Source organism: Apis florea, unplaced genomic scaffold (genome assembly GCF_048593485.1).
Source record: "Apis florea isolate Af1SG1 unplaced genomic scaffold, ASM4859348v1 contig_3803_pilon, whole genome shotgun sequence".
NCBI lineage: Eukaryota > Metazoa > Arthropoda > Insecta > Hymenoptera > Apidae > Apis > Apis florea.
The window spans coordinates 1338176-1362777 of record NW_028256864.1 but is presented as its reverse complement, the minus strand read 5'-3'; the positions used below and the strand labels follow the sequence as shown (position 1 = coordinate 1362777).

The window sequence follows — 24602 nt, the reverse complement described above, 5'->3', positions numbered from 1 at the left end:
ACAATTTGTTCAGGGAAAAAAAAATAGCTAATAATTAGCTCCTTAAGTATCTCAATATAAAAAGAATTAAATTACTGCTTTCAAATTATTAAAGAAAAATCATCGCTAAACGTAAAATGGACTGTCTACTCATTTATTTACCATAATAATTTTATTTCACTATATAACTAATTTGAAAGTACTAATTTGAAACTTACCCTTCATTTTGTACTGTATTGAGAAAGGAAATGATTCGGTTTATGGGATCAGGAACAGGATACAATTATTCTTCGTATTTATTTTAAATGTCTCCATTTATTTCGACTCACTATACACGCTACTATGATTCTGTTCATACACACGCACTCTCATTTCACGCGTCTATCACCTCGCAAATCATCAAGCGCGATACGGATTTACATCTTACGCGATCATAAAGCTCACTAATTAAAATGATGACCAGGTATATTGCAGTGTCCCATCTATGTATCACTTATATGTCTCTTTTCATTTATTTACTTAAGTATTTATTTTTCTTCTTTTGTCTCCCTTTCCATTTGTTTTAATCATACACGACGACTCTATCTCGTTTATGCGTAATATCGAGGGGGATGAACGATGTATATGTATATATATATATATGTATATATATATATACACATATATATATATATATATATATATATATATATATATGTGTGTAGCTTATGTACAATGACGAATGCCTCGCGATAGCACTCTATTATAATTTATATGCTATAATATTTACTTAATAACTTACATAAATCATCGATGCTTCTTCTGGATCACTTTTACATTTTTATTCATCGCGATTCCCTTCTCTCGTCTCTCCGCAAATAAATACAATATGGTACAGGTGTCCGAAGAATAGTCGTCCTACGTATTCGTTAAAGGAAACACGAAGTCCATTTAACGTTTTGGTCAGAACACGTATTTTTCTTTCTTTCGTGTAACATAGAATTTCGCCTCATTTGTATCCTCCGTCTGACATCGCCTCGAGATAAAAATTTGTGTAAAATGGCTGAGAACACGGGGTGATCCGATCCTGATTTTAACATCGAAAATGTCGTTCGATGGACCGGAGGTCGACGAGGGCCAGCTGTGAATATATTTGGCAGTCTTTAATTTACAAACATTTAAAAGATTCATTTAGTATCCTCACCTCGCCATGCCACGATCACTTTTAATCGCCTCGTCAATCGTCGCTTATCATCCGTCAGACTTTTGCAGACTCTCTCAGTCTTTGTACATCTTCTCGACGTATCAACATCACGGATAACCGACAGAAATCAATGCGTAATTTCTATGAACGAATTCCGTCTATTTCACTGAAAACGGTTTCTTCTTTCGTTCTCCGCGATATATTGTCGAAGAAGACGCTTTCTTTGTACTATGCCTAGTCATATCCTCTCCATCTCTATCCACAATTTTCTATAATGTATCAAATATTTCCAAAAAACACGCTGTCACAACGATCACAATTCCCATTTTCCCCAATATTATATTATACTCGTAATATCGTATCAGGTATACTACGGAAAACAGAACTACGAAAATCCTAACCTCAAAAACTCCTCATTGAGTCGATTCACGTAGAAAAAGAAAAAGTATGACTTCACTTTTGCGTAATTTTATACGATCGCATTATAGAAAACGTTTACTACGATCGACAAGCGATCTCTGTAGATCAATAGACAGTTTTTTCTGCGTAAGCCTCTAGTTTCAAGAAATCACGATTTTTCCTCAACGACGAGCATCGAGGCGTCTCGTTCCCTACGACTTCTCGTCCATGCTCGGCAACGGTCGTTTCTTCAAAATTCCAAGATCTTGAACGTTCTCTAAAAATGTCTTGTGATGTTGAGCGACTAGCAGAGGATTCACTGTCTGCACGTCCTTTTTCAATTCCTCCATGTCTCTTTTGAGTTTTGCTCGCCTATTCTGGAACCACGTGATCACCTGAGCGTTGCTCAATCCTAGTTGCGCAGCAATCTCGTCCCTATCGGCCGGGCTTAAATACTTCTGGTATAAGAATCGTTTCTCTAACTCGAAGATCTGTTGATTCGTAAATGCTGTTCGACTCTTGCGCTTCTTCTTCGGTTGCTGCCGGTTGTTGAACAAGTTCAGATGATTTGCTTGCTCTGCAACAGAGATAATTGAACACGATTAGATGAGATTATTTGTTGAACAGGTTTGACGTGTTTGTCAAGCTAATAAAATTGATTTCCATTGCAGTTCTTATTGGATGTACAAATATCTATTTGAATTTGAATATAATTAAATTCTGTTTGCATGAAGCTATTTATTTCTCAACATATATGTATTTAATCTAATCTAACCTAACCAAATTTTATATATATATATATATATATATATATTTAATATTATTTAATATAAAATTATTTAGTATGTAAACTTCATTTCTTTAAGCTTTTTTTTTTATAAAATAAGTTTAGTTATAAAAATTTGATTTTGCATAAAAATCCATATTTAATTAACCAACTGAAGTTTGGATTCGATAAAACAAGACGGAGACAAAGTGATGTGATGAATATAAAGCGATAATTTATGGATGGATATATGGAACTATGGATAGTTTTGCTTTGTCTAATAGAAAACTTCAAATTCATCGTAATTAAAATCTAAATTGAAATTTTTGTATTTGTTTCAATATCAACTTTTGTGTTTGTTTGAATTTTAAAATCGATCAATGTCCCACAAATTTATATATAGAATTAATATATAACATTCTTTTATAATTCAAGGATTTTAAATTTTTCTCATCAGATATGATTTTTCATTCAATTAATTAGTTTATTAATATTGCTCATATCAAACAATTTCATGAAACAAAAAAATTTCTAAAATTTTTATATATTTATCAAATATAAAATAATTATATATCAAATATTAGATACAAGACATAATTTTCAAAATACGATTAATTAATGTATAATGAATTAATTTTATTATAAATATAAAATAAATATAAAATATATTTCGAATTATATAAAAATTAGAAATTCGTATATTATATAATGTTCAATGGTAGTTTAGATAATAAGAATTCAACTAAAATCAGATAAACGTTAAGATTTCGTTCATATAAATACGAATATTGGAACAAGCGCTTAATTTAGATCCAAATATAAGAAATTAATCTACTCTAACTTTATTAATAAAATTGTATTAAAAAATTTACTTGTATTTAGTCTCTTTAATCTAAATTAAATATATAAAAGAAGTTTCTTATTTATGAAATCACGAAAAAAAAAAAAAAAGATAGACACAAATTTCCGATATTCGAATAAATATTTATATTATGTTCGATTTTTGAATCTGAATTCGGATTAATAATGAGCATCTTTTCCTTCTCGAATATCCACATAGTAAAAGCTCTAATTACCATTCACGAAGGGTTTAAAATTCGAAAGAGGAATTGGTTACGTGGAAATTTCCACGTTTCTTATCCCCGCGGCTCAAGGTAAAGAAACATGATTATGGAAACATGTGAGCAAGAAAATAAGATAGAACCAATCGATTCGAGGCATGCGTAACTTCTCGTCGACGATTCCTATCTGGCAGGATGATAATGATTTCTGTTTCGTATCAATAAATGTGAATAACAATCGTAATAATAATGATAAAAAATTTTTCCAGCTATGAAAGGCTGATAATTTGTGTTAAGGAATGATCTATCATTGTTTTTTACGTTCTCAAATAATTTCAAACTCTGTATCGTCGTGTTAAATCGAATCAGAGAATCTATGAATCAGTCCACCGCCTGAGAGACCATAAATAGGAACTCGAAGGTCGTTTCTTTCCACTCTTTTTTCCATAAAGTTCTTTCTAATATCGAAATTTCTTAATCTCTAAACGAGAGAGCCGAAGGAGAAATGCAAAACGAATCGGACATCCTCGGCGTGTTTGAATGCCTAGATCCTAGAACAGGGTCCGCCACGGCATTACTCCACTCCACACGGCCACAAATCAGATGCATTTTCGTGGGTAAGGGTCTCTCCATAAAAATCGTATTACCTATTCGTTACGGTGTTCAGACGACGGAATTCCAACGAAGCTTCTCATCCACCGGATGTTGAAATTTTTATCGTTTTTCAGTGGTTCGAAACGAGTTGAATTTAATAGATACTTTATCGAATCTTGTAAGATAATTATTTTAATACATATTCGAATTGTAAAGGAAATTTTAGAAATATGAAACGCTATAGTTTTAGAATAGATAGCGATAAGATTTTTAATAATGATTGAAGTAACATGATAAATTTTAATTACTTATTTACTTATTTTATACATTAATGATAAACTTGAAAGAGAAAAACTTAAGAAAACTGGAATTTGTTATGCTTATTATTAGAATGAATTTACATATTAATTACATGATATTACGAATTTATGTGATTATTACCACGTATTACGATTATTTTGTTTATTCGATACTGTTAAAACTTGTTTCTTAATGTTTAATGCAATTTATATTATAATTTATCTTACCAAAAAATTGTATCGGATATTTATTACTTCAATTTATTACTTTTTTGCTTGATTTTGTCTTAAAAAAAATTCAGTTTCTTAATTTCATCTTTATATTTATGTAGCACATTTTATAACTCAATTAAGATAAATTTATATAGATAAATTTGAATTTTTTTACTTCTTCTAAATTTTGTCTTAATCTAAAAAAAAAAAAAAAAAAAAATTAATTTCTTAAGATTTATATGTAAACATATATATATTTATAGAGCTTTTTTGCTATAAAATTACGTCTTATTTTTTTATTCATAGCTATTATTTGAGACTCTTTATATTAAAAAACAAAAAAGATATATCTTACTCTCCAATAATTGTCAATATAATAATTCCGATGTTTCGAATTATTATCGAGCTAAAAAGAAATTACAAAAATCAAAAAAATATCGAGGAACGTTTTAATTTAAATACGACCACCGTTTATATATCCTACTATCTTATTATCGATTAAAATCATGTCACCCATTTTGAAACAACCTGTACTTAAACGATAAAGTCGTTTGAACAGTTGATCGTGCGCTCGTTTTCAGCGACACACTCGCAATCCTTTTTTTTGCCCATCTCGATCAATCCCCCGAGCTTGGCAGAGGAAGCCGAACGCGGCGGGAAACAGTGGCGAAATTAGCGACGGCCGTTTTCGCGATGGCGTTAGCCATTAGGAAATAATCGAACCGAGTGACGAAAAAGAGAGGCGGCCGATGAGTCGTGGACAAGGTAGCCGTGGAGTCCCTGCAGGATCAAAGAATGCCGCCATCGGTCACACCTGCGCAACCCGAGTGTACAGTCCAGGTTAAAAACTACAACGTTGATCGATCTTGCCTTCGTCGTGCACGTTCACCTCAAGGATGCAACGCTTTCTGTCATTCTTTGGCACACGTTTAAACGCTTGATCGCGATATCTTTTGCCTTCATCCTTCGATTCTTCTTATCTTCTATCTCTATTGCTCTTATTCGTCAAAAATCACTAGTCATAAGCGGATAGAACGCTTTTGTGTACGTTGATTTATCGACGTGATGTAATAAATCGGTGATTAATTGGTGAGAATTTTAATAGAATGATCTTTAATTCTTTATCTCCGGAAAATTGGTCTTCGGATAAATCACCAAGGAATCTCAAAGAATGAATAAATGATACAGTCAAAACTTCGTAACTTATATCTCTCTCTCTCTATATATATAATTCGGAAGTCTTTATGTCTAAGATTAATTTTATTTATTGTATTTCTGTTCTATTGCGAAAACTTCTTTAAAATTGAAATGAAATAAATTTATATTAACTCGAATTATTTGCTACATGTTTAGATGCGTTATTTTATCTCGCTATTCAATCTAACCTCTTCAAGATGAAATTAACCTCTATAGATTAAACTTCCATCACTTTGACACATTATAATTCGAACTAATATCTATCAATAATTGATCATTCAATACTCTCTCTTTTCTTTCAACTTTTTTACATTTGGAAACAAAATTCACTGATTTTTTTTTTTTTTCATTTGAATCTTTACGACTGAAAAAATATTAACCCTTGTGTAAAATTGTAATATTAAACTTACTTGAAAACATCCAAGTGGATAATGATGGATAAAATAAAATCTCCATAAAATATTCAGATTGTTCCTTTAAGATTCAAATTACCGGGGTTCGATTCCACTTAAGAACCCGGAAATATGTCGACGATCTCGAAGAAGACACCATGATTTCGATCCTTTAATTATAAATTATCGAGATAATGACTTCTTTCGGTCTTCATCGATGCTGGTTATTCATTCGAATATCTACTTACTTTCGCCGCCACGATATCGACACCTATCAAGCAAGATAATATCTATTACAACGCCTATTACCCACTTTCGTAACGGTTTCTCTCAAGTACAGAAGGAGATGGCGGATTTACGCGCAAACTTACACCTCGTTCGGATTTTTTTGGTTGAATCGACGCTTGTTTTTCCTTCAAGTGAAATAGACACGTTCAACCACTTTTCTAAACCATGCCCGGAAACGACTTAATTATCGCGGATAGCAGACTGTTTAGCGGTTACCGAAAGTGTTATTACATTGCCGTAAACTATACAGATACTATACAGATTCACCGTTTTAATACCTTCGATGATCGAGCCCGTTTTTCTTATCTACAATCTTCTTTATAACCTTTTTTTCTCTTCCTTGGAGAACACTGTTCTCGATAACCAAACCAAGCAATTGTCTAATTGTACGCGTCTAACACGCCACCTCGCTACAAGCGTTGGAACTAATTACGCTCGTACCAGCTCGTTTACCTCGATAATTACCATCGTATCGTCGCTACTTTATCATTTGATGGGCGTTTAAGGTGAAACTGCCGCAAAAATAGTCCTGTATCCCATCGTGAGAGGTGAACGTTTTGCCTCGGTTTATGAGCTCGCTTCTTGTGTCGTGCTTGTCGTTTCCCATTTGCTCAATCCTCTTTTCCATTTTGCTCTCATCGTTCGAACGAAACGTTACAGACCCGGTTTTCTTTTTGAGAAACGCGTTTCAACCGGGAAAAGTGGACGATAATTTTGTCATCGTCCACTTTGTCTCTCTAGCACGAATCTCTTTCGAAGCGGAATCCAGAAATACGATGGCGGGCGGCGCGGTGGTCGAGGAAAGAGAAGCGGAGGCTGAAACGGCTACGTAGAAGTGACGAGGAACGGAAGAAACGAGAGAGCTCGCCGAGATATTAGTTTCTGCGGTCGACTCGCCGCGGAGATTTAATTCGTTTGATGTTCACGAATCCGCCGCTTCGGCTGTCCTTTCGCAATCCTTCTCTTTCTCTGCGTCTTGCTGCTGATTTTGCGATCCCTCTTCCTCGCGAATTTTCTCACCTTTCTTCGCGATTATGCAGTACTTTACATTTCGCCACTCTTCTCGTTCTGCCATCTTCGCAGAATCTTGTACAGCATCGTACTTTGCTTTTTTGAAGATAATTGTTTCCACCAATTATTTTCTTGATATTTTAACAGCGGAAATTAAAGTTTCGTAATATATATACATATATATCAGGAAAAACGTGTAGAAAAATATATATAAAGTGTTAATATGCAAGCAGAAGGTAAGACATCTTTGAAAGTCGATTTCGAAGATGATGAATAATGAATATATAATAAAATGAATGTAAAAATATAGATTAAGGCTTATATGTTAATAAATAAACCTTGACTGACATATTCGTATATTAACTTTTACGTTACTTTATTTTAAAATCAATTTTCCAAAAATGTATTTTTCATGAATATATCATATTCCTTTTTACAATTAACTTAAAAAATCTCGATTGATAATTTTCTTTCATTATATTAAAATATTCGCAAGATAAGCTATATTAAATTTACTGTTTTCACGTTTTCTAATCTTTCGAATGTTTTTTAAAAATATATTCTTATGATTATTGGTAAAATTAATAACATTTATATTATATTTCGAAAATTATTGCCAGTCATGTTCGTTTGACACAGAAAATACATAAACTGACAGCAGTAGGTTTATTATAACATTTACATGCTAATTAATTAGGTTCAATATATTAAATTTTATATCATTTAATATTTTAATATGATTTTAAAAACTTGGTTGGTATTGATGAAAATGAACTTAACATTAAAAAAACGTTTTTAAGGATGTGTAGAATATAAATACTTTTTGCATTAATCATAGGTAATAACTTATGCTTATACGTGCGACGTAAAAGTAGCATACGATTATATCTCGAAGAATGAGTATTTGTAAATTAATGCAATATTTTTGTTTTTAAAGATTATACACGCAAGATGCACAGAAACGAAAAATTTGACGAACAAATTACAAGAATTCTTAAGATCTTTTAATCTTTTAATCTTACTATATACTTATTATTATAAAAATAGAAGATGAAAAAAAGAGAAGTTTTATTGTTTCATTATATTTTATATATTTTAAGTTATTTTAAATATTTAAGTCTTAATTTCTTGTATAGAGAAGTTATAAATTATTAAAAAGTATGATCTACAATCTTAAGTGTGTAAAATATTTTCACAGAAGAATATTCATCGTTACGTAATCACGTAAAAGAAAAATCCAAGGAAACTGATAAAAAAAAAAAAAAAAAAAAGACCAACGAATGGAATCTCCATCATTTCCGATATCACCGTTGATCACCAAAAGAGGAATACGGATTGGACCACCTGCCGTACACACTTTGGCTATAGGTGGACCACAGGTGGCCAGGAACGGTCGTTCGATTAATACAATGACTCTGCCGAAAATGCGTGCTTCATTACGGGGCCTGTTATCCCCGTCCATCCCACCCTTGTTTCTTCAAAATGGACGAAACGGAACGAAGAGGAAGAAGAGGATTTTTCGAAGGATCTTTCATTAAAAAGGATAACGAAGAAAAAAGGGAAAAACGAGGGAACTGTTCGTGAAGGATGTTGTTACAGGCACAGATTACAAAGTTCCAAAGCGGTCGTGCGTCATTAACTTCGAAGTTTCCTCCTTGGTCGGCATCTCTTGCCCGATTACAGCCGCGAATATATTAAAAGCACCGACGTCATTCGTCTCGCGTCCGCCATTAATAAGCTATCAACGTAAATTTTCTTTTAACGCGTTAATCCGCAGACATACGGCGGCCCTTCAAGCGGAAGTCATCGCTCGAACCACCGGCCAGGCCGAGTTTTCGCACGCCAATTGCCGTGTCCATTCGATACTGTCGCGATAGAATACAAACACAAAGGACTACCCTTTCGAATTTCAATTCTTCGACTTGTCCTTTTTTCCTCCGAATATCGAATTTTTCTTCCACGTGCTTTGTGTTTTAACCTCGCGTTCCGATAGGTGGTCTGCGTTAGAGGTTGATCCACGCGTGTTAATGTAAATTTCATCGACCGTTTATGGGTCGGTGAGCAAGTCGCGAAATGAAACGATGATGACGAAAACCTTTTTTTTGGGGGGGGGGGGGTAAAAATTCGAATTTTAAAATTTCGAAAGAACGAGATTGAGAAATTTAGTATTTTAATATTCTAAGATAAAACAAAATTTGTTATTCATATTATTCGTATACGCTTTATATACGAATCTACTGTGCGATTACTTAACGAATAAATGTAAATTCGAGTTACAGTAAGTTTATATTTATATTTTATTAAATGGAGTGAAAGAGAATGAATTAAAAAATTACAATCTTTTTCCGAATTAGAGAGATTGAATTGCATTAGGATAATAAATAATATAATGTTTTAAAAATTAATAAACTTTAGAATACTACACGAGTTAATAAGTGATATGTAAATTACTAAAACCCTTTTTAATGAAATATTCGTGTAGAAATTGTGATGATAATGATGATGAATCATTAAAGAATAATTCGAACAAACATGAAAATACGTCTGCTCAAAAAGGTAGCCATTTTAATTTGGCTGAAAATCCAAATATTTGATAATTCTTAAATTCATGTTCATAAGAATGCAGCACACAAAAAACGAGCAAAAAGTTTTAAAATTAGAATACGTCTTCGCTTTATCCAATGGCATCCATGATTACTTGAACATCCATTAAAATTTGGGTTCATTTGAAATCTGTTATGTATGCAAAAGAAACGAATAATATGCAAGAAAGAATAAGGAATGGATTTGAATCGATATTTTTGAATTTCGAATATTTTCTTTGATAAACGATCATCCAACGGTTTAACAAATTATTTGACAACAATTTCTTGTTAATCGAATTTCAAACTGTCGAACCGTGAATACAATTTTCTCGCTTAGAACAATGATCGATCTGTTGCTGACTCATTGGACAGATAATTTTTTAAAGTTTCGTTTCAATCGTGTTTAACGACTATAACGTTTTCTCGAAACTGTAAAACAAAGAATAATGAAAAGAGAAAGGTTTCGATTTCTCGTGTAAAACGTATAAAAAACATATCTAAGTGGAATTGAAAGCAGATGTATTGATAAAAGTATCTTTTACTTTTTAGAGGAAAAGGTTTCGATAACGATAAAGAAATCTGCAACAAATCAAAGAGCGGGTATTGTTCGCGCAATAACGCATGAAATGTTGCATTTTCTTCTCTTCAGGCATTCACAAAAGATTCTTGCGTCATTCGACCGCGCAAAAATCATTACGTTCCTCAGATGCATGCGGAAGAATTTGAAATAACCATGTTTTTCCGTTCTCCAGTTGATCGTTACTCGGTAATTGCTTTTTTGCATAATCGTTTCTCAATCCAACAATAAGTTAAGTGTTACTTTATAAAGTACTAATCTTTACAAATTCTAAAACGTTTAATTCGTAATAATTGAAGATCTTGCAGAAAGAGGGGAACAAATCCATTTGTAACAAAGAAATCAAGAAAAAACTGCTTGTAAAATCATCGCTTTTTGGATTAATGTTATAATAAAAAAGAATATATTTTTCACATGATAATTTATCGATAAATCTTTATCTCAATTTTTGGTTTTCAAATTTCGACGAATATCTTTTGATATCGTCTTAATAAGAATATCGATTTTTGCTTGTAGATGCAAAGAAAACATCGAATCTGCATCTGCAATGATTTACACCTTTATTTATTTGCGCAAAATAATAAAAAATCACCTTACATTAAACGATACAAAATTTCTTTTAAATATATTTCGCATATAAAAATAATTCAAAAATCGTTAAGAATAAACGTTGCTGCCGTTATTCCCCTTGAAAATATCTACGATCATTTTTATGGCGTTACGAATTTTGCTAAAAAAAACAGTAGAATAGTTCGAATGAAAGAAGCGAATCGTTCGATGCGTAGTTGCTTCAGATATTAAGGTATATACGAACAAAGGGGATAAGAGCGATCACAAAGAAAGTAGAAGCGTGTATAATACGGAATTATCGAGTAACGGACAGGTATACTCGACCATCGACGTGATTTTTGGAGCGAGACGAAAAATTAGCCGACCGGTTAGCGGTATGAATCGCGAAAGAAGAGGGGGAAAGGAGGAAAGGGGAAAAAAAAAGAAAGAAAGGACAGTGTAAACGGATCCAATAAAAGTTGTTGCTCGATTGAACGTGGCTACTTCCACGATCTCATAAATTTATTGTATCGCGATAAGTGGAAAATTCGAAGATATTTTATTATCGACTATTAATCGATTTACCTATTCGATGTTACATTATCGCCATGCGTTCTTAAGATAATGTTCCTGTTATTTGTGTATGCACAGCACATATTGTTAATAATTGGTGCTTAAAAAGAAATCGAATACAGAAGGAAAATGGAAATGATCTTGGTATATGAAATACTGCAGAGTCTATATTTATACACGTATGATATAGGTAGATAAATTTCTAGGATATAGAAATTTTTCAAAAGACAGAAGAATTATTTTTCTTTATATGAAATTTCATTTATTCAAAAAAAAAAAAAAAAATTTTCGACACTATGAACAATTTGTTTATATCTAAAGATACTTTATTTAATCATATAAATGAAATATAAATCGAATCGAATAATTAAGCAAATAAAATAATTATTAAAGTTTAATTCAAAGGCTTTAAACTGTACTGATATAATAAAAACTTATTCGAAAGTTATCTGAAAGTTATTTTTTTATAAATATTGAATTGTTATGATGATGATGCATATTTTCTTTTATCAATTTTAGAGTTTATACTTTTATCTTTTAGTTTCATCAAACTTCTATTATCATTTGAACAATTTTCTATCATACGTTCTATTATAAATAGGTAAATGCATGTATTGTGTATTACACTAATTTTCAATCGTGTCTGATAATTATCTTTGATCATAGATTTCTTGACACAACATATTCTCATTAATTATATTACATTTTCATTATTCTCGTGTTTTTTTAATTAATTTTCCAATAAAAAATAATTAGAATCACACAGATGAATCATTCAATTGCTATTATCACAACGAAATCTTTACGAATAAAGTATCTACATTTTAAGATTATGATTTGAATTCGTGAAATTATTACTTCGTAATGAAAATAAAGAATCCAAAGAAGACAAGAATTTCAATTTTAAAATTTTAACATAGCAGGAATTTTAATGGATTTCTCTTTCGATATCAGCGATATCGACAAATTAATCATTTGTTGTCAAAATCATCGAAAATATATTCGAAAGTAAAACGATTGAATTCAAGTTTTTAAACGAGCAATTTTGTTTTCTACAAAATTCAATTATCTCGACCTTATGTTGCTCTGAACTAAAACTCGGATGTAATGGAAATGAAAAATCCAAAAAACGAATAAAAATTGCTTCCATATCAATTTCTTTCTCAGATTTTTTCGCTATCGCTAATTACCAGATAAAATCATTATAAAATGTCACCTAAAGAGAAACTAAATTTAAAACTAACGTAAAATGATTGTGTGTTAATTTATGTTAAATCAAAGAATCTGATCGAAGATTTTAATTATCTTCTTTCCACGTTTCTCCAATTGAAAATGAAAAATACAAGCGTCATTCGTCAATTATCAGATTAAACATTTCTTGTAAACGTCATGTCGATAATCTATTTAAAACCAAAACGACTTTGACGAAATCTGAGTGAAAAAAGAATTACTTGAAAACAATTTCCTCCACATCTTTCACCAACGAACAAATGAAATCGTTCGAAACCCGATATTCAATATCAAAGAGAATCTCTCCACTCAAGAGAGCTGCTTGGAAAAGAGCGACCATCCCCTCGAAGGCTCAATTACCCCCTCCTCGTTCCGCGATCCGTGTCCTATAAATAAAGACCGGTGGGTGACCGGTGACGGGCCAACATCCGAGGCATCGCCGGTATCAAAATACTCGTTAGAAAAGCTCGGCACGCGTCGCCGCTTCCCCGAATATTTTGCTAATAGGTCGTTCGCTCGCGAGGACGAACGCCACGTGAGGAATTATACGCGAGAGTGGGGGACACGCGTAAAAAGAGGCGGGACAGCGACACCGTGGAGCAATTTGGATGTGTCTTCCGTCGGTCGACGGTCATTTGTCTCCCAGCGGCAACCATGCGCGTCCTTTTTCTCTCGCTCCCTCCTCCCCTCACCCTCTTCTCTCCCCTTTCGCTCGCTCGCTCGCCCCCTCCCCTCCATTCCCCGCGTTTCTTCGTCTGTCCGCCCGTCTTTTTCCATCCAACTTCCTCCCCTTCCTGGCTAACCCGAGGGGCTTTGCCCACATGTCAACGATATATTTTCTGCCGGCCCACAAATCGTTTAGCGGGTAATTTTGAAATTGGAACACTTATTTAGTCGTTTAGGCCCAAGGGCAGAGCAACCCCGAGCACAAGAGATTTATCGTTCGATTTTTTCGCCCGGTTTATAAATGCGATTTTCCTCCCTCCTTCCGCCCCCTTTTCCACGATTTCGCGGATACACGTCCTCTCGTAGCACGCGCCCTTTGATGTTGTCGCGAACGGAACGCCCGGCTCCTTCGATTAAAGATCTCGTGGGTAGATTGAAACCACTTCTCGCGGGAATATTATTTGCGAAAAGATATTTCTAAGTCGATGATTTGTTTGCATTCGTGAGCGAACTATTTTTCCTCATGTGTGTTGAGGATTATAGTTTTAATTTTTTAAAATGTTTAAAATAAATTTAGATTTATAGTTTGGTTATTTTGTTTTGTCGATAATTTGTAAAAACGATTACTGAAAATACTAATCTATAATCCATTGATTTTTTTTTTTTTTTTTTGTTTGGATCAGGCTACATAAGAAATACAGGCGCCAAAGCTCATCACCTAATCTAACGTCCAATTTAATCCATTAATTTTTCTTTTTATCACTTGGATCGTGTTATAATAGACGATAGATTGTACTTTGATAGATATTCTTTTTCAATAATAATAACTTTTTATCGATAATTTTCAAATGATAAACGTAAATATCACGAAAGCTTTAATCATGATGAAATTATACAAATTTTTAAATGCAATTCTTTTTCATCAAACGAAACAATTTAATTCATTCCATGACGAATTTTGTAAATACCTGTAATAATGAAACCTAATCTAATCTACGATTATTTAGATGTGCTAGAATTCACATCATGACGATCATACATTTATATCATCGATATACGTTATATATTACAAGTTCAGTAAAAGTTTTTTGCAAATATTTTGAAAACTAGCAGTCGTATGTCGTAGAGAAAAGTTATTCAGAACGATGATCTTAACGACAGGTGAGGAATAGAAACCCTTTTGTAAATAATTATTGAAATATTTTTCTGACTTGATTAAATAATTATCACGTCAAATAATTTGTACCAACTGATTTATCGATCTCGCCTATGTAAATTCATTAATATTCATCGTTTCCTCCTGTGTTGGAGAAAAAATTCACTTATTCTTTGTAAATTGACACGGTTGCTTTTATTCTTTATTTATTCAAAATACTGAAATTTTGTGTTTAAGATCATTACGTTAAATAATTTTGTATTTCTATTATTGTCGAGCTCAACTTTTAAACAATTTTTCACTATATACCCATCCCTTGACTTTAATTTCCAAGATATTTGTAAAAATCTATCGATAATTCTACAACGGATTCCACCTATACTTTAGTGTATACTTTGACATTGTTGCTTTGCAATGTTCGAATATAATAAATTAATTTAAACTTAATTATTTTTATTTAAAGTATCTATCTATAAATGAGAATCGACTTCTCGGATGGAAATTTATACGATGTGTGTAATTTATTAGGTTTGGGCTAGTAATGTCTGATCTAATCTAACATAATTCTAATTTCATACAAATGCATATTGCATATTATAAAATATGTAAATATATATTTACATTTTATAAAAAATTAAAACCAAATAAATTGTTCAGAATGATGCCTCTGATGATATATCATCGAAGAAAAGGATCCTTTTTTTAAACAATCACCAACACCATATTCGATCAATTTTATAAATTTAAAAAATCTGGAAATTTGCAGAAAACGTTTTTTTTTTTTCTTAAATAAATACTGCGTCTGTTAACTGATCAGAATCGTTTTTATTAAATTTTTCAAAAGTTTTAATTTAATTTTCTCGAATTAACATATCACGCATACGTGATTTTTATTAGTCATGGTAGGCAAATATGCATGACTCGAACAATGTTTCTCTTGTTACGATCGTTTACACGAAATCCGATATTTTCAATATTTTATTTCATTTTCGTGAAACCATATCTTTTTAAAAAAAATTTCAATATACAAAGAAACAATATCTCTTCTTTTTAGCAAGTTCATCACTCGCAGACGATTAAAGAAATTAAAAAAGAAAATCGTTCATAACGGAATTCCTCCGTATCGTTTATTTCACCTATACATGCTACAATTGTCCTTTATTACTTGAAAAAAAAAAAGCCACACTTCCCCTGTGAACGCATTGTGAAATTGGCTGGCCGGCAAAAAGGGATCGTAGGTTTTCGTGATTATAATTACGGGAAATTCGAAATCGACGAAACGTTCTTTGAGCGAACGGATGGGAAAAATGGCGAACACGACACGAATTAATTACGCTCGATAAAAGGCGGAGGGACAAAGGAAGCGGAGGAGGAAAGAAAGCGAAAGGCGGAGCAGGAAATAAGTATGGACGCCATTTTGGGTAAGATTTGTCTTCATTAGGACTTCCTGCGGCGCCGTTAACGTCCCACCTGGCGTTACAAGGTGTTGAACCACTCGAAGCAGTGATATTAGCGACTGATGAAACGATATTGCTCCTGATGGGTGGTCCCTCTTCACGGAGCCGTTGATGAAGACGCGAACAGTTGCCTTCGTCTTTCTTCTTCGTGGCCGGGCTTATGACCTGTCTGAACCGACTTATTTTCCCCCCTTCACCCGTCCTCCGAGAGCAGATATATTTTCCTCGCGCGTGCCTTCTGCTCGCCCTCGAACGCGGTTTAAGCTTGCTTTTCACGCGAAATGTCAATAATAATAACAAATAATGGCAGAGAATTTGGAAGAGGAAGCACGATCTCGAGTCTCGTTCGAATCTGTCTTACAACGTGTCAATCATCAAAGTTAAATTTTCATTCTGACGGGATGAACACATGTGATATATTACTCGTTTATGACGAATGTTTTATTTTTCAATCGGGATGGTAACAATATCAAGCGTTGATATAAAAATTTGAGAAATTTATCTTTATTTATAAATAGCATGCAATGAGAAATTTTTGATAATGAATTTTGGAATTGTTTGAATATCGAAGCATTTTCTTGAGCGGGGGGGGGGAGGGGAGGGAAATGCAAATATTGAATATTAAATATCAAATGGTATAAATAAATTCGTAGTAAAAAAATTCATTTCGTAAAAATTTCATTTTAAAAGTTATGTAAATTTAAAATATATATGCATAAATAAATAAAAAATTTACTTAATAGTCACAGACAACATAATAATTTTACAGTATTTACAGAAAGCAAATAATTTAAGTAATGTAATTTTAAAATTGGATAAATATATAAATTGATTTACTTTTATACTTTCACGTTGTTTGTATACTTTCCCACTAATTCAACGTTTAAATTAAAATATCTGGAGCGAAAATCCAAGAACTAAAACAATTACTTGTTAATTGCTAATTAATTTCGAACGAACGGATCACGACTCGGCCGAGAATGATGCTTTTATTTACCACGAGGAATAGCGTAAAATCGACCAAATCCATGAATGAGTAACAAGTATGCAATGGAAACTTCTGTTCAACCAGGGATCCAATGTTTTGAGAGGGTCGCGTCGCGAGAACATGATTCCTCGAACGTGTCGCGCAGCAAGCAAGAATGTAACGTTGCCGACAAGACATCTCTTTCTCGTCTCTTGAAATAACAGGCGTTTCAAGAGCTGTTTGACCGCGTTGCTATCTTATTAAAACCGACTTCTTTCTCAGATTTCCATCTTGCTCCATCCTCGCGTTCACCCTCTCCATCAACGTTTCTATTTCCGGCGCCTCTTTTGTCCGCTTTTACCGTCTTTCACATCGTCGAAAGACAGATTCACGTGCCGCTGATTAGCGTAATTATCACCAAGATTTCTTCGTTATTACGCCTTAAGGGCAATTTATCGTTCTCAATAATTTATTAATTCATCCCTCGCGTATTTATTGTAGCGTTTACTGGAGTTCGTGGACTGAATGGTTCGCAAAATAAATTTATTGTTGTCAATAATGGTTAGAATAACAACTGTCAGAATAAATACGCCCATAAAAGTATATAGAATCGCGAATAATGATAGAATGATGGAGAGGAGTTCACCATTCTCCTAACTTAACTTTGACTCCTTAAAGAAACATCCATTCGTTTCAATATACACGTTCGCACATCGGAAGAGACACTTCGTCAGAGCCGCGTATTTTCCTCTACGACAAGCAACGAACCCGTTGAAAATGAACTTAAAATCGATGAAAATCTCATCGAAACGAATAACCTAAACGTTACTTTTTAAAAAATCCCCAGATAAATAAGACCCTTAATCCCCGCTTAACAGTAATTAAACGTAACGAACAAATGCTATATCAGCTCGGTTCGTGCACGGTGCGGTAAATATCCCGTAAAAAGCGAGGAGAACTACCTCGTTTACGCAAAGAGAGGGAACGATCGGGGCGAACGATTTCCACGGAACGGTAAACACACGCGGGATCGCCGGAAGCAGAATGAAGTAAGAGGTGGCCGCACCACCGTTTCCATTCGCGTGTTTAAAATGCGCGCTCGTCCGCACCTCGTCGAGGGCCGCTCGTCTCGTCGCGGATATACTGACAGGACGTCGTCTCCCGGTCATTAGTTACGGCGTCGTCACTTCTGCAATTAGAAGCCACTAACCATTTTTTTCTTCTTCTTCTTCTTCTTCTTCTCCCCTCCCCTGCCGCTCGTTCGCGCGCGCATATTCGTACGCTCGGCAAATGAGTCAACGTTCCCAAGAGGACTCTCCCGCGACAATGTACCACGTGACCATCTACGGAGCTCCAATGTGCTCGCGTTAAACGATGCTTAACGTTTGGGATGGATCGAAGCGGATCGTGGCCCGCTTCCTTCCTTCCTTTTATTTTCCTTCTGTTGAATTAAATCAAGGGGGCTGGTAGGAAAGTGAAGTTTGGTGGAAGAGGTGAATCGAAGGTGTATCTAATCGATCTAAATAAGGAGAAATTTTTCATAATATGAGTGGTTGTATCGTATCTACGTATGAGAGAATGATCGTTTCGGTGAGAGTAGGTGAAAAACTTGTATTTTCATCGAATATTCCTCTCTTCGTGACATTTTTTTTTTTTTTTTTGAATAGAAAAAGAAAAGATGCCGAGATATCCATGAAAGTTGTAAACTTGTGTGTGTATTCATACAGCGGAAATATCGCGATATCGTTGAACCAGTAGTAGGCTGTGGGCTGAAAATATCGCGAAAGTAAAATAGAAGCGACGTTAATAATGTGTTAACACGTAAGATCGAGATTAGAACTGTTGAAATCTACATATTTTTAATTGGAATTCGAAAAATGTAAAAAATATCGAGGTGTGAAATAAGTTCTGTCTATGATATGAAGAACTTCTACTTGAAAGATATTGATTAACTTATATATCGTAAATCTTACATGTATTGTAAAGCTACGAATTTTTATCATTCATTCGCTATACAAATACCTTGAAACAATTTTTTTTAAAAAGTTATATTTAACATTTTTAAAATATTTTATTTCTTAAGAGATTTATTTATTTATAAAATAAACTAGAGTAAAATAAGGAAGGCTCTTATTTCATAGAAGATTATTCCTCCTTTTTCTTTTATATTTCGCGTGAAATGTAAATCTTATTACATAAAATGTTCGGTTTTAACATACAAATGTAAATTAAATGCAAATTAGTTATTATATAAAAAAAAATAAGTTCAAAATGATTTCAAAATTAAATATATAGACACAGTTATGATAAAACAATTTGTTTCTGCACTTACTTAAAATCCATTATTATTCCAACAGTACATATATATTGTATCTAAAAGATTTTGCTTTTTTCCTCTTTTCAATAATTTCCTCTCAACAAATTTATTGCTATTCAAACGTGCAAACTTTTAAAGATTAATCCTTCATTTCCATCTTGTCCACGAATATCGTCTCGACTAAGTCATCTCGGTTTATAGTTAATTAAATACCACGAGCGAAAACGATCCACCATCATCGATGAGCGGATGAACGATTTCCGGATCTCTCAGCGGTCGAAGACAGCGCGGTTTTCAGAGGGGGTGGTCTCGTTCTCGACCCCGGAAACTGGTCATCGCGATTCCCCAGGGTGCAATATTCAACCGAAGGTTTCGACGGTATTGAGTAACACGATGGTGGACCGATGCCTCTTCTTGGAAAACAATATCTGTCGTCAGGGTTGCGCTCCACCGGTTCTACGAACGTGTGCTCCTCGTCAGGATGGCCCTCGTATAAATCAGCGCTCGTCGAGGCTTCTCGAGAAACCCAGCTTCCTGGAGCTCGCTCCTTCGTTTCGAGGCCAATACGTAACCGGATGATTACGTTTCTTTTCTCGAATGGTGTATCTTCGTGGTGGTCGAAATTTTCATGATTCAATTAATGTTAAAAATATTTAACGATTCAATTTAATTTTTCGTACAATTTTGTATAGATTTGATAAAATTTGATTTATTTATTTAAAAAATAGCAGAGCGGACTTATAAATTAAACTTTCTTTCTAAATTTCTCTGTTGTCATAAAACAATGTGTAAAATAAATATATACATTTGTTACGAATCATAAAAAGAATTTTATGCTAAAAATATATGCTCGTAAATGCTTCGTTAAAAATATTGTTATAAAGTTTTTAAGAATATAAGAACGAATCGAATATCGAAATAATAATTTTACTAAATATTTCCCTAGAAAAATAATAATCTCCAATTGTAGAGCGAACGATTAACACGTTTTTTTAATTTTTTATACACTTGTATTATCTTTCATTAAATAATCGATGACGGTTAACGAGTGCTTCCAATATTTTTTTTTTTTTTTATCCTTTCTTTTCCTTTCAAAGTGGTTAAAAAAACAGCGTTTCCATTTCGAAGGAGGAATAATATCGCCGTGACGATCGAAATCGAACGATTGATTCAAGCAGCGTGAATTATCACTTTATTTAGGGTCGAAAACAGTCGTGTAATTCGTTTTATTATTTTTGATTTGGTGTTTTCTAACACGTTGCAGCTAACCGACAGGGGGATTGTAGGGCAACTGGTGATCGGGAGAATAACTGAAAGGGCGGAAAGTGGCGTGACGCGTAGCAAAGGGCGGTGGATATCGACTAGACAAATGATAGAGCGGCGTTTTCGACAAACGACGACCTGCAGTGTGCAGATAGATAATTGCCTTTTCTAGATTGATATATTAATTACACGCAACAATCGATCTAGAAAATTAATACTTCGATTGTTGTACCCTATACACGTCGATACACTCCACCCTTTTGAGTAGCTTTATCATTAAGTGTTTGTCGATACACTTCTCTCGTATATATAATAATAACCACCTTGGTTTTTCTATCGATGCTATAAATCAACTGCTTTACCCCCATCTTTACATACATATACATACGTATATGTTTATCATTTGGGTAGGCTATGAGACATCATTTTCAAGGAATGACAATTTGAAATACGACAACGGTGACATCGGTGATGAAGGCTATATAAATAATAATAAATAATAAATAAAGGTATTTTAAATAATCATGGGTATTGATTATTTCTTCACTTTGAATTTATTGTGTATTTATTGTTAAATAAAAATGTTCAAGCTTTCAAAGATGACTGAAAATATGGACAAACAGTTAAATGACTTTTTCTAAAAGTCACTTTATGATGTGCTGCAAATTTCAAAAATATTTGGAAATTTAAATTTATATTATATATCAGTGATTTGATATTTTGGTAAAATTTAATTTAAAATTTTTACAATCCCACAAGTTTTTACTACAAATTTGATATTCTCCTTTATGCTTTTACATTATTTCGCACATTTTCGTACGAAATTTCTTCTTGATATTTATGATCTCCGATCTGTGTTTTAAATTTTTTCTTTTCTTTTCTTTTCTTTTTTTTTTTTTTTTTTTTTTTTCTAATATCCGCGCCTTAAAATCATTATAAAAACTTTACGATTATTTTTAAATTTTTCCATCTTAATTTTCAATCATAATTATTCTTACTTATATTAAGCATAATATATTTTATGCCAATAACATTTTTCTGCCTATCGAATAAATTGAAATTGAAGAAAAACATTATTAATTGAAAAGAAAGTGAGGAATTTTTGCCAAAGGGAGAATGGCAAAGTTCAAAGATACAAGATTCTATCGATAATCGTTGATAATTTTACAAGGAATGTTAATATAAAACCTGTTAAATATAAAACTTATCGCGATTATCATTCACGAGCGAAGCGAGAGATCGCGCGAAAAAAAAAACGATAAAAACGAAAAAAAAAAAAAAAAGGAAAAGAAAAAGGAAATGGAAAGGGGAAAAAATGTAAAAAAAAAGGTACTCGGCTGACAGACGTATAATTATCATTTATAACATAGCCACGCTGGAAACGGGTGTTTGCCTAATGGAATGACGAATTAAAAGCGCGATCGAACTCGGCAAATTAGCCTCGCGGTCGGCGTAATTAACAAGCTTCTCTCTCTCTCTCTCTCGCCCTCATTAACGCGTAAATGCCCAACTATCGATCTATCCCTATATTTCTCGAAACTTCGTTAAATCGAAACGATTAAGTCGACTATATATAAGCGACTCGAGAACCGGACTCGCGCCTTCGCCCCCTTCTTTCGCGGAGGATGAAAATAGAGGGAAAGTCGCGAGGAGAATCGCCGTTAAGGAAGAAAGAGCGGTCGGCGATTGTCGATTTTAATGGTTCTTTGCGAGAAGACGCCGCAACCGCGACGAATCCGGCGACCAATCACCGTGAAACGATCGGCCGACACGGCTCGCGACCGGCAATATAATAAGCTCTCCGCGACGCGAGAGGGAACATCGTCGATAATAGTTACGACAGCGGTTGAAAGTCGCATTAGCGTGGCCGCAGCCACGAAAAACCAGATCGATTCCGCCAAGTTACGAGCTCGCTAGTCGGATTGGTGTATCGATCTTGCGATCTTTTCAACAGAGGACTTTTAGAGGTTCGTCGAGACGAACCGGATTCCCTATGCGATCGAGCTTGACGCCATTTATGCGATTGACAGGGTTTCGTGAACATCGATTTTTAATATTTCGATTCGATAAATCGTATTCTATAAATATGAATCTTTGTTATTCAAAAAAAAATATATAAATTCTAGTTTTTAAATATTTCTCGTGTTTTTTTATCGCGTGTTACGATTGAAATAACATCGATCGATAACATTCTGTCGGATCAATTGTCCGTTGTTGTTTGTTCGAAAAAATATATAAAGTTTTTGTGGCTTCAGTTTAATAATAAAAATTGTAATGTAGAAAGGGATGTTAACATTTTATATTCCAATAATTGAAACGGTTAGATTAGAATAAAGTGGATTGACAGGGGTGCATTGAAAGTGATATTGAAGATGTGGCTTGTCACTTTGAAATATTCGAGGAAAAAGGATTTACGATTTACGAGATGGATTATAAAATCATGCACAAGTGTATCGTTCGATCGGTACATATCATACTTCATTATTGTTATATGCAATATAAAATAATATTATTTTTTAATATCCGGAGAAAATTATATATATTTTTCTTACCATGAATTTATACAGTACATTTTTTATAATTTTTAAAATTTCTTGAAAATGGAATTGTTACTTGAAACTTATTTTCCAAAATATAATTTAATTTTCAAATTTTCATACATCTTAAAATCTGGGAAAAGACTTTCGACCTTCTTTCCAATACTTTTTCTCCACGAATCAATCGATACCGCGATACAACAGCGTTCGGGAGTGGCGGTGAAAGGCGTATCAAAGATTACATTTCGAAGAGATGTAATCCATTCGACAAACCTACTGCTAACCACGATTATCGATAGCAGTTCGATTTTATTCAACAACATCTCCACAACCTGTCGATAATAATAATAATAATAATAATAATAATAATAAGTATTCGCGCTATTAATTGTTAAATCGTCAGATAAAAATTGCTTTCGCTTAGTTAGTTACGAACGATGAGACCAAGAAAAAAGGCGGGAAATGAAATTCATCATCAGAGATCGATCGATTATAAATTTGCAAACCACTCGGATAACACCGCCTTTTAATCTCGGTGTGCTTATTGTGCTGGGATAAAATTATCGATAAATAGTCCGATGATTAATCGACGATGTTATTGTTAATTACCATTCTAATGAGTGATTGATCGTGGCAACGACATCTGCGATTAGTTACACACCGGGCAATTAATTACGAGAGAGAGGGAAAGTTGCGGAGAGTGTTTCGTCAGAATCACTTTTGTTAAGGGACAATACGATTATTCTTTCTTCTTTCGGTTCTTCGTGGCCGCTTAAGCGTCCACGTTTCTTCGTTCGCTGTTTTATACTTTTTCCACGTCGTCTGCCGACAGGCGGCAAAAAGAAAACGGTAAAAAGGGGGACAATAACGAGAACGGAATCACAAAACGTGAAATGTCTGCGGAACGAAGTTCCTCCGATTGATCCGATTCTATTCGAGATCGTTGGACACGGTTCGTTGGCGGGAAGGAAAACAAGATAATAGAAACGGCCGATCTTTTCGATCTTCTTAATAATTTCTCTTCTCCGCCTCGTTCGAAGATCCACATCTTTTTCGAATTAATTACACCGAATTAATTGTTAATTAATTGTGAGAATAATTGGATACCGATTAATTTTATTTCATTTGTAAATATAAATATGTATAATATATATTGTATCTAAACATTGTAAAATTTAAGAGATTTTTTTTTTTTTTTAAATTGAGACTAAATTAGACACTTTAGAAATTTAAATGTAAGTAATGCGTATAAGTTTATCTTAAGAAAATAATTTTAACATATTTTGACATATAAATGTTAAATATAATGTTACAATCGCAATTCAAATTAAGTGGTTTCTTTT

General features: G+C 33.4%; 1 protein-coding gene and 1 long non-coding RNA gene across 3 annotated transcripts in view; both read right to left on the bottom strand.

Annotated features, from left to right (window-relative positions):
- Window positions 1-274: 274 nt before the first annotated feature.
- The window catches only part of LOC100868028 (uncharacterized), a 74226-nt gene continuing 49898 nt past the window's right edge, over window positions 275-24602 (bottom strand). Inside the window, exons 2-3 of one of the 2 annotated variants that reach the window (XR_015295040.1) lie at window positions 1163-2138; window positions 275-1099 (exon numbers count right to left, since the gene is read on the bottom strand). Coding sequence is in view for 1 of the 2 variants with exons in the window: in XM_031919450.2 (XP_031775310.2) it covers window positions 1774-2138 (365 nt within the window). In the remaining variant the exon portion in view is untranslated. Of the gene's footprint in view, window positions 2139-24602 lie in introns of both variants that reach the window. The other variant, XM_031919450.2, reaches the window with a different exon arrangement.
- On the bottom strand, window positions 6102-6789 carry LOC147656126 (uncharacterized). Its single transcript, XR_015294996.1, has 3 exons — window positions 6650-6789; window positions 6455-6572; window positions 6102-6354 (listed from the first exon to the last, which is right to left on the bottom strand). It is a non-coding gene; the product is annotated as an uncharacterized LOC147656126 (long non-coding RNA).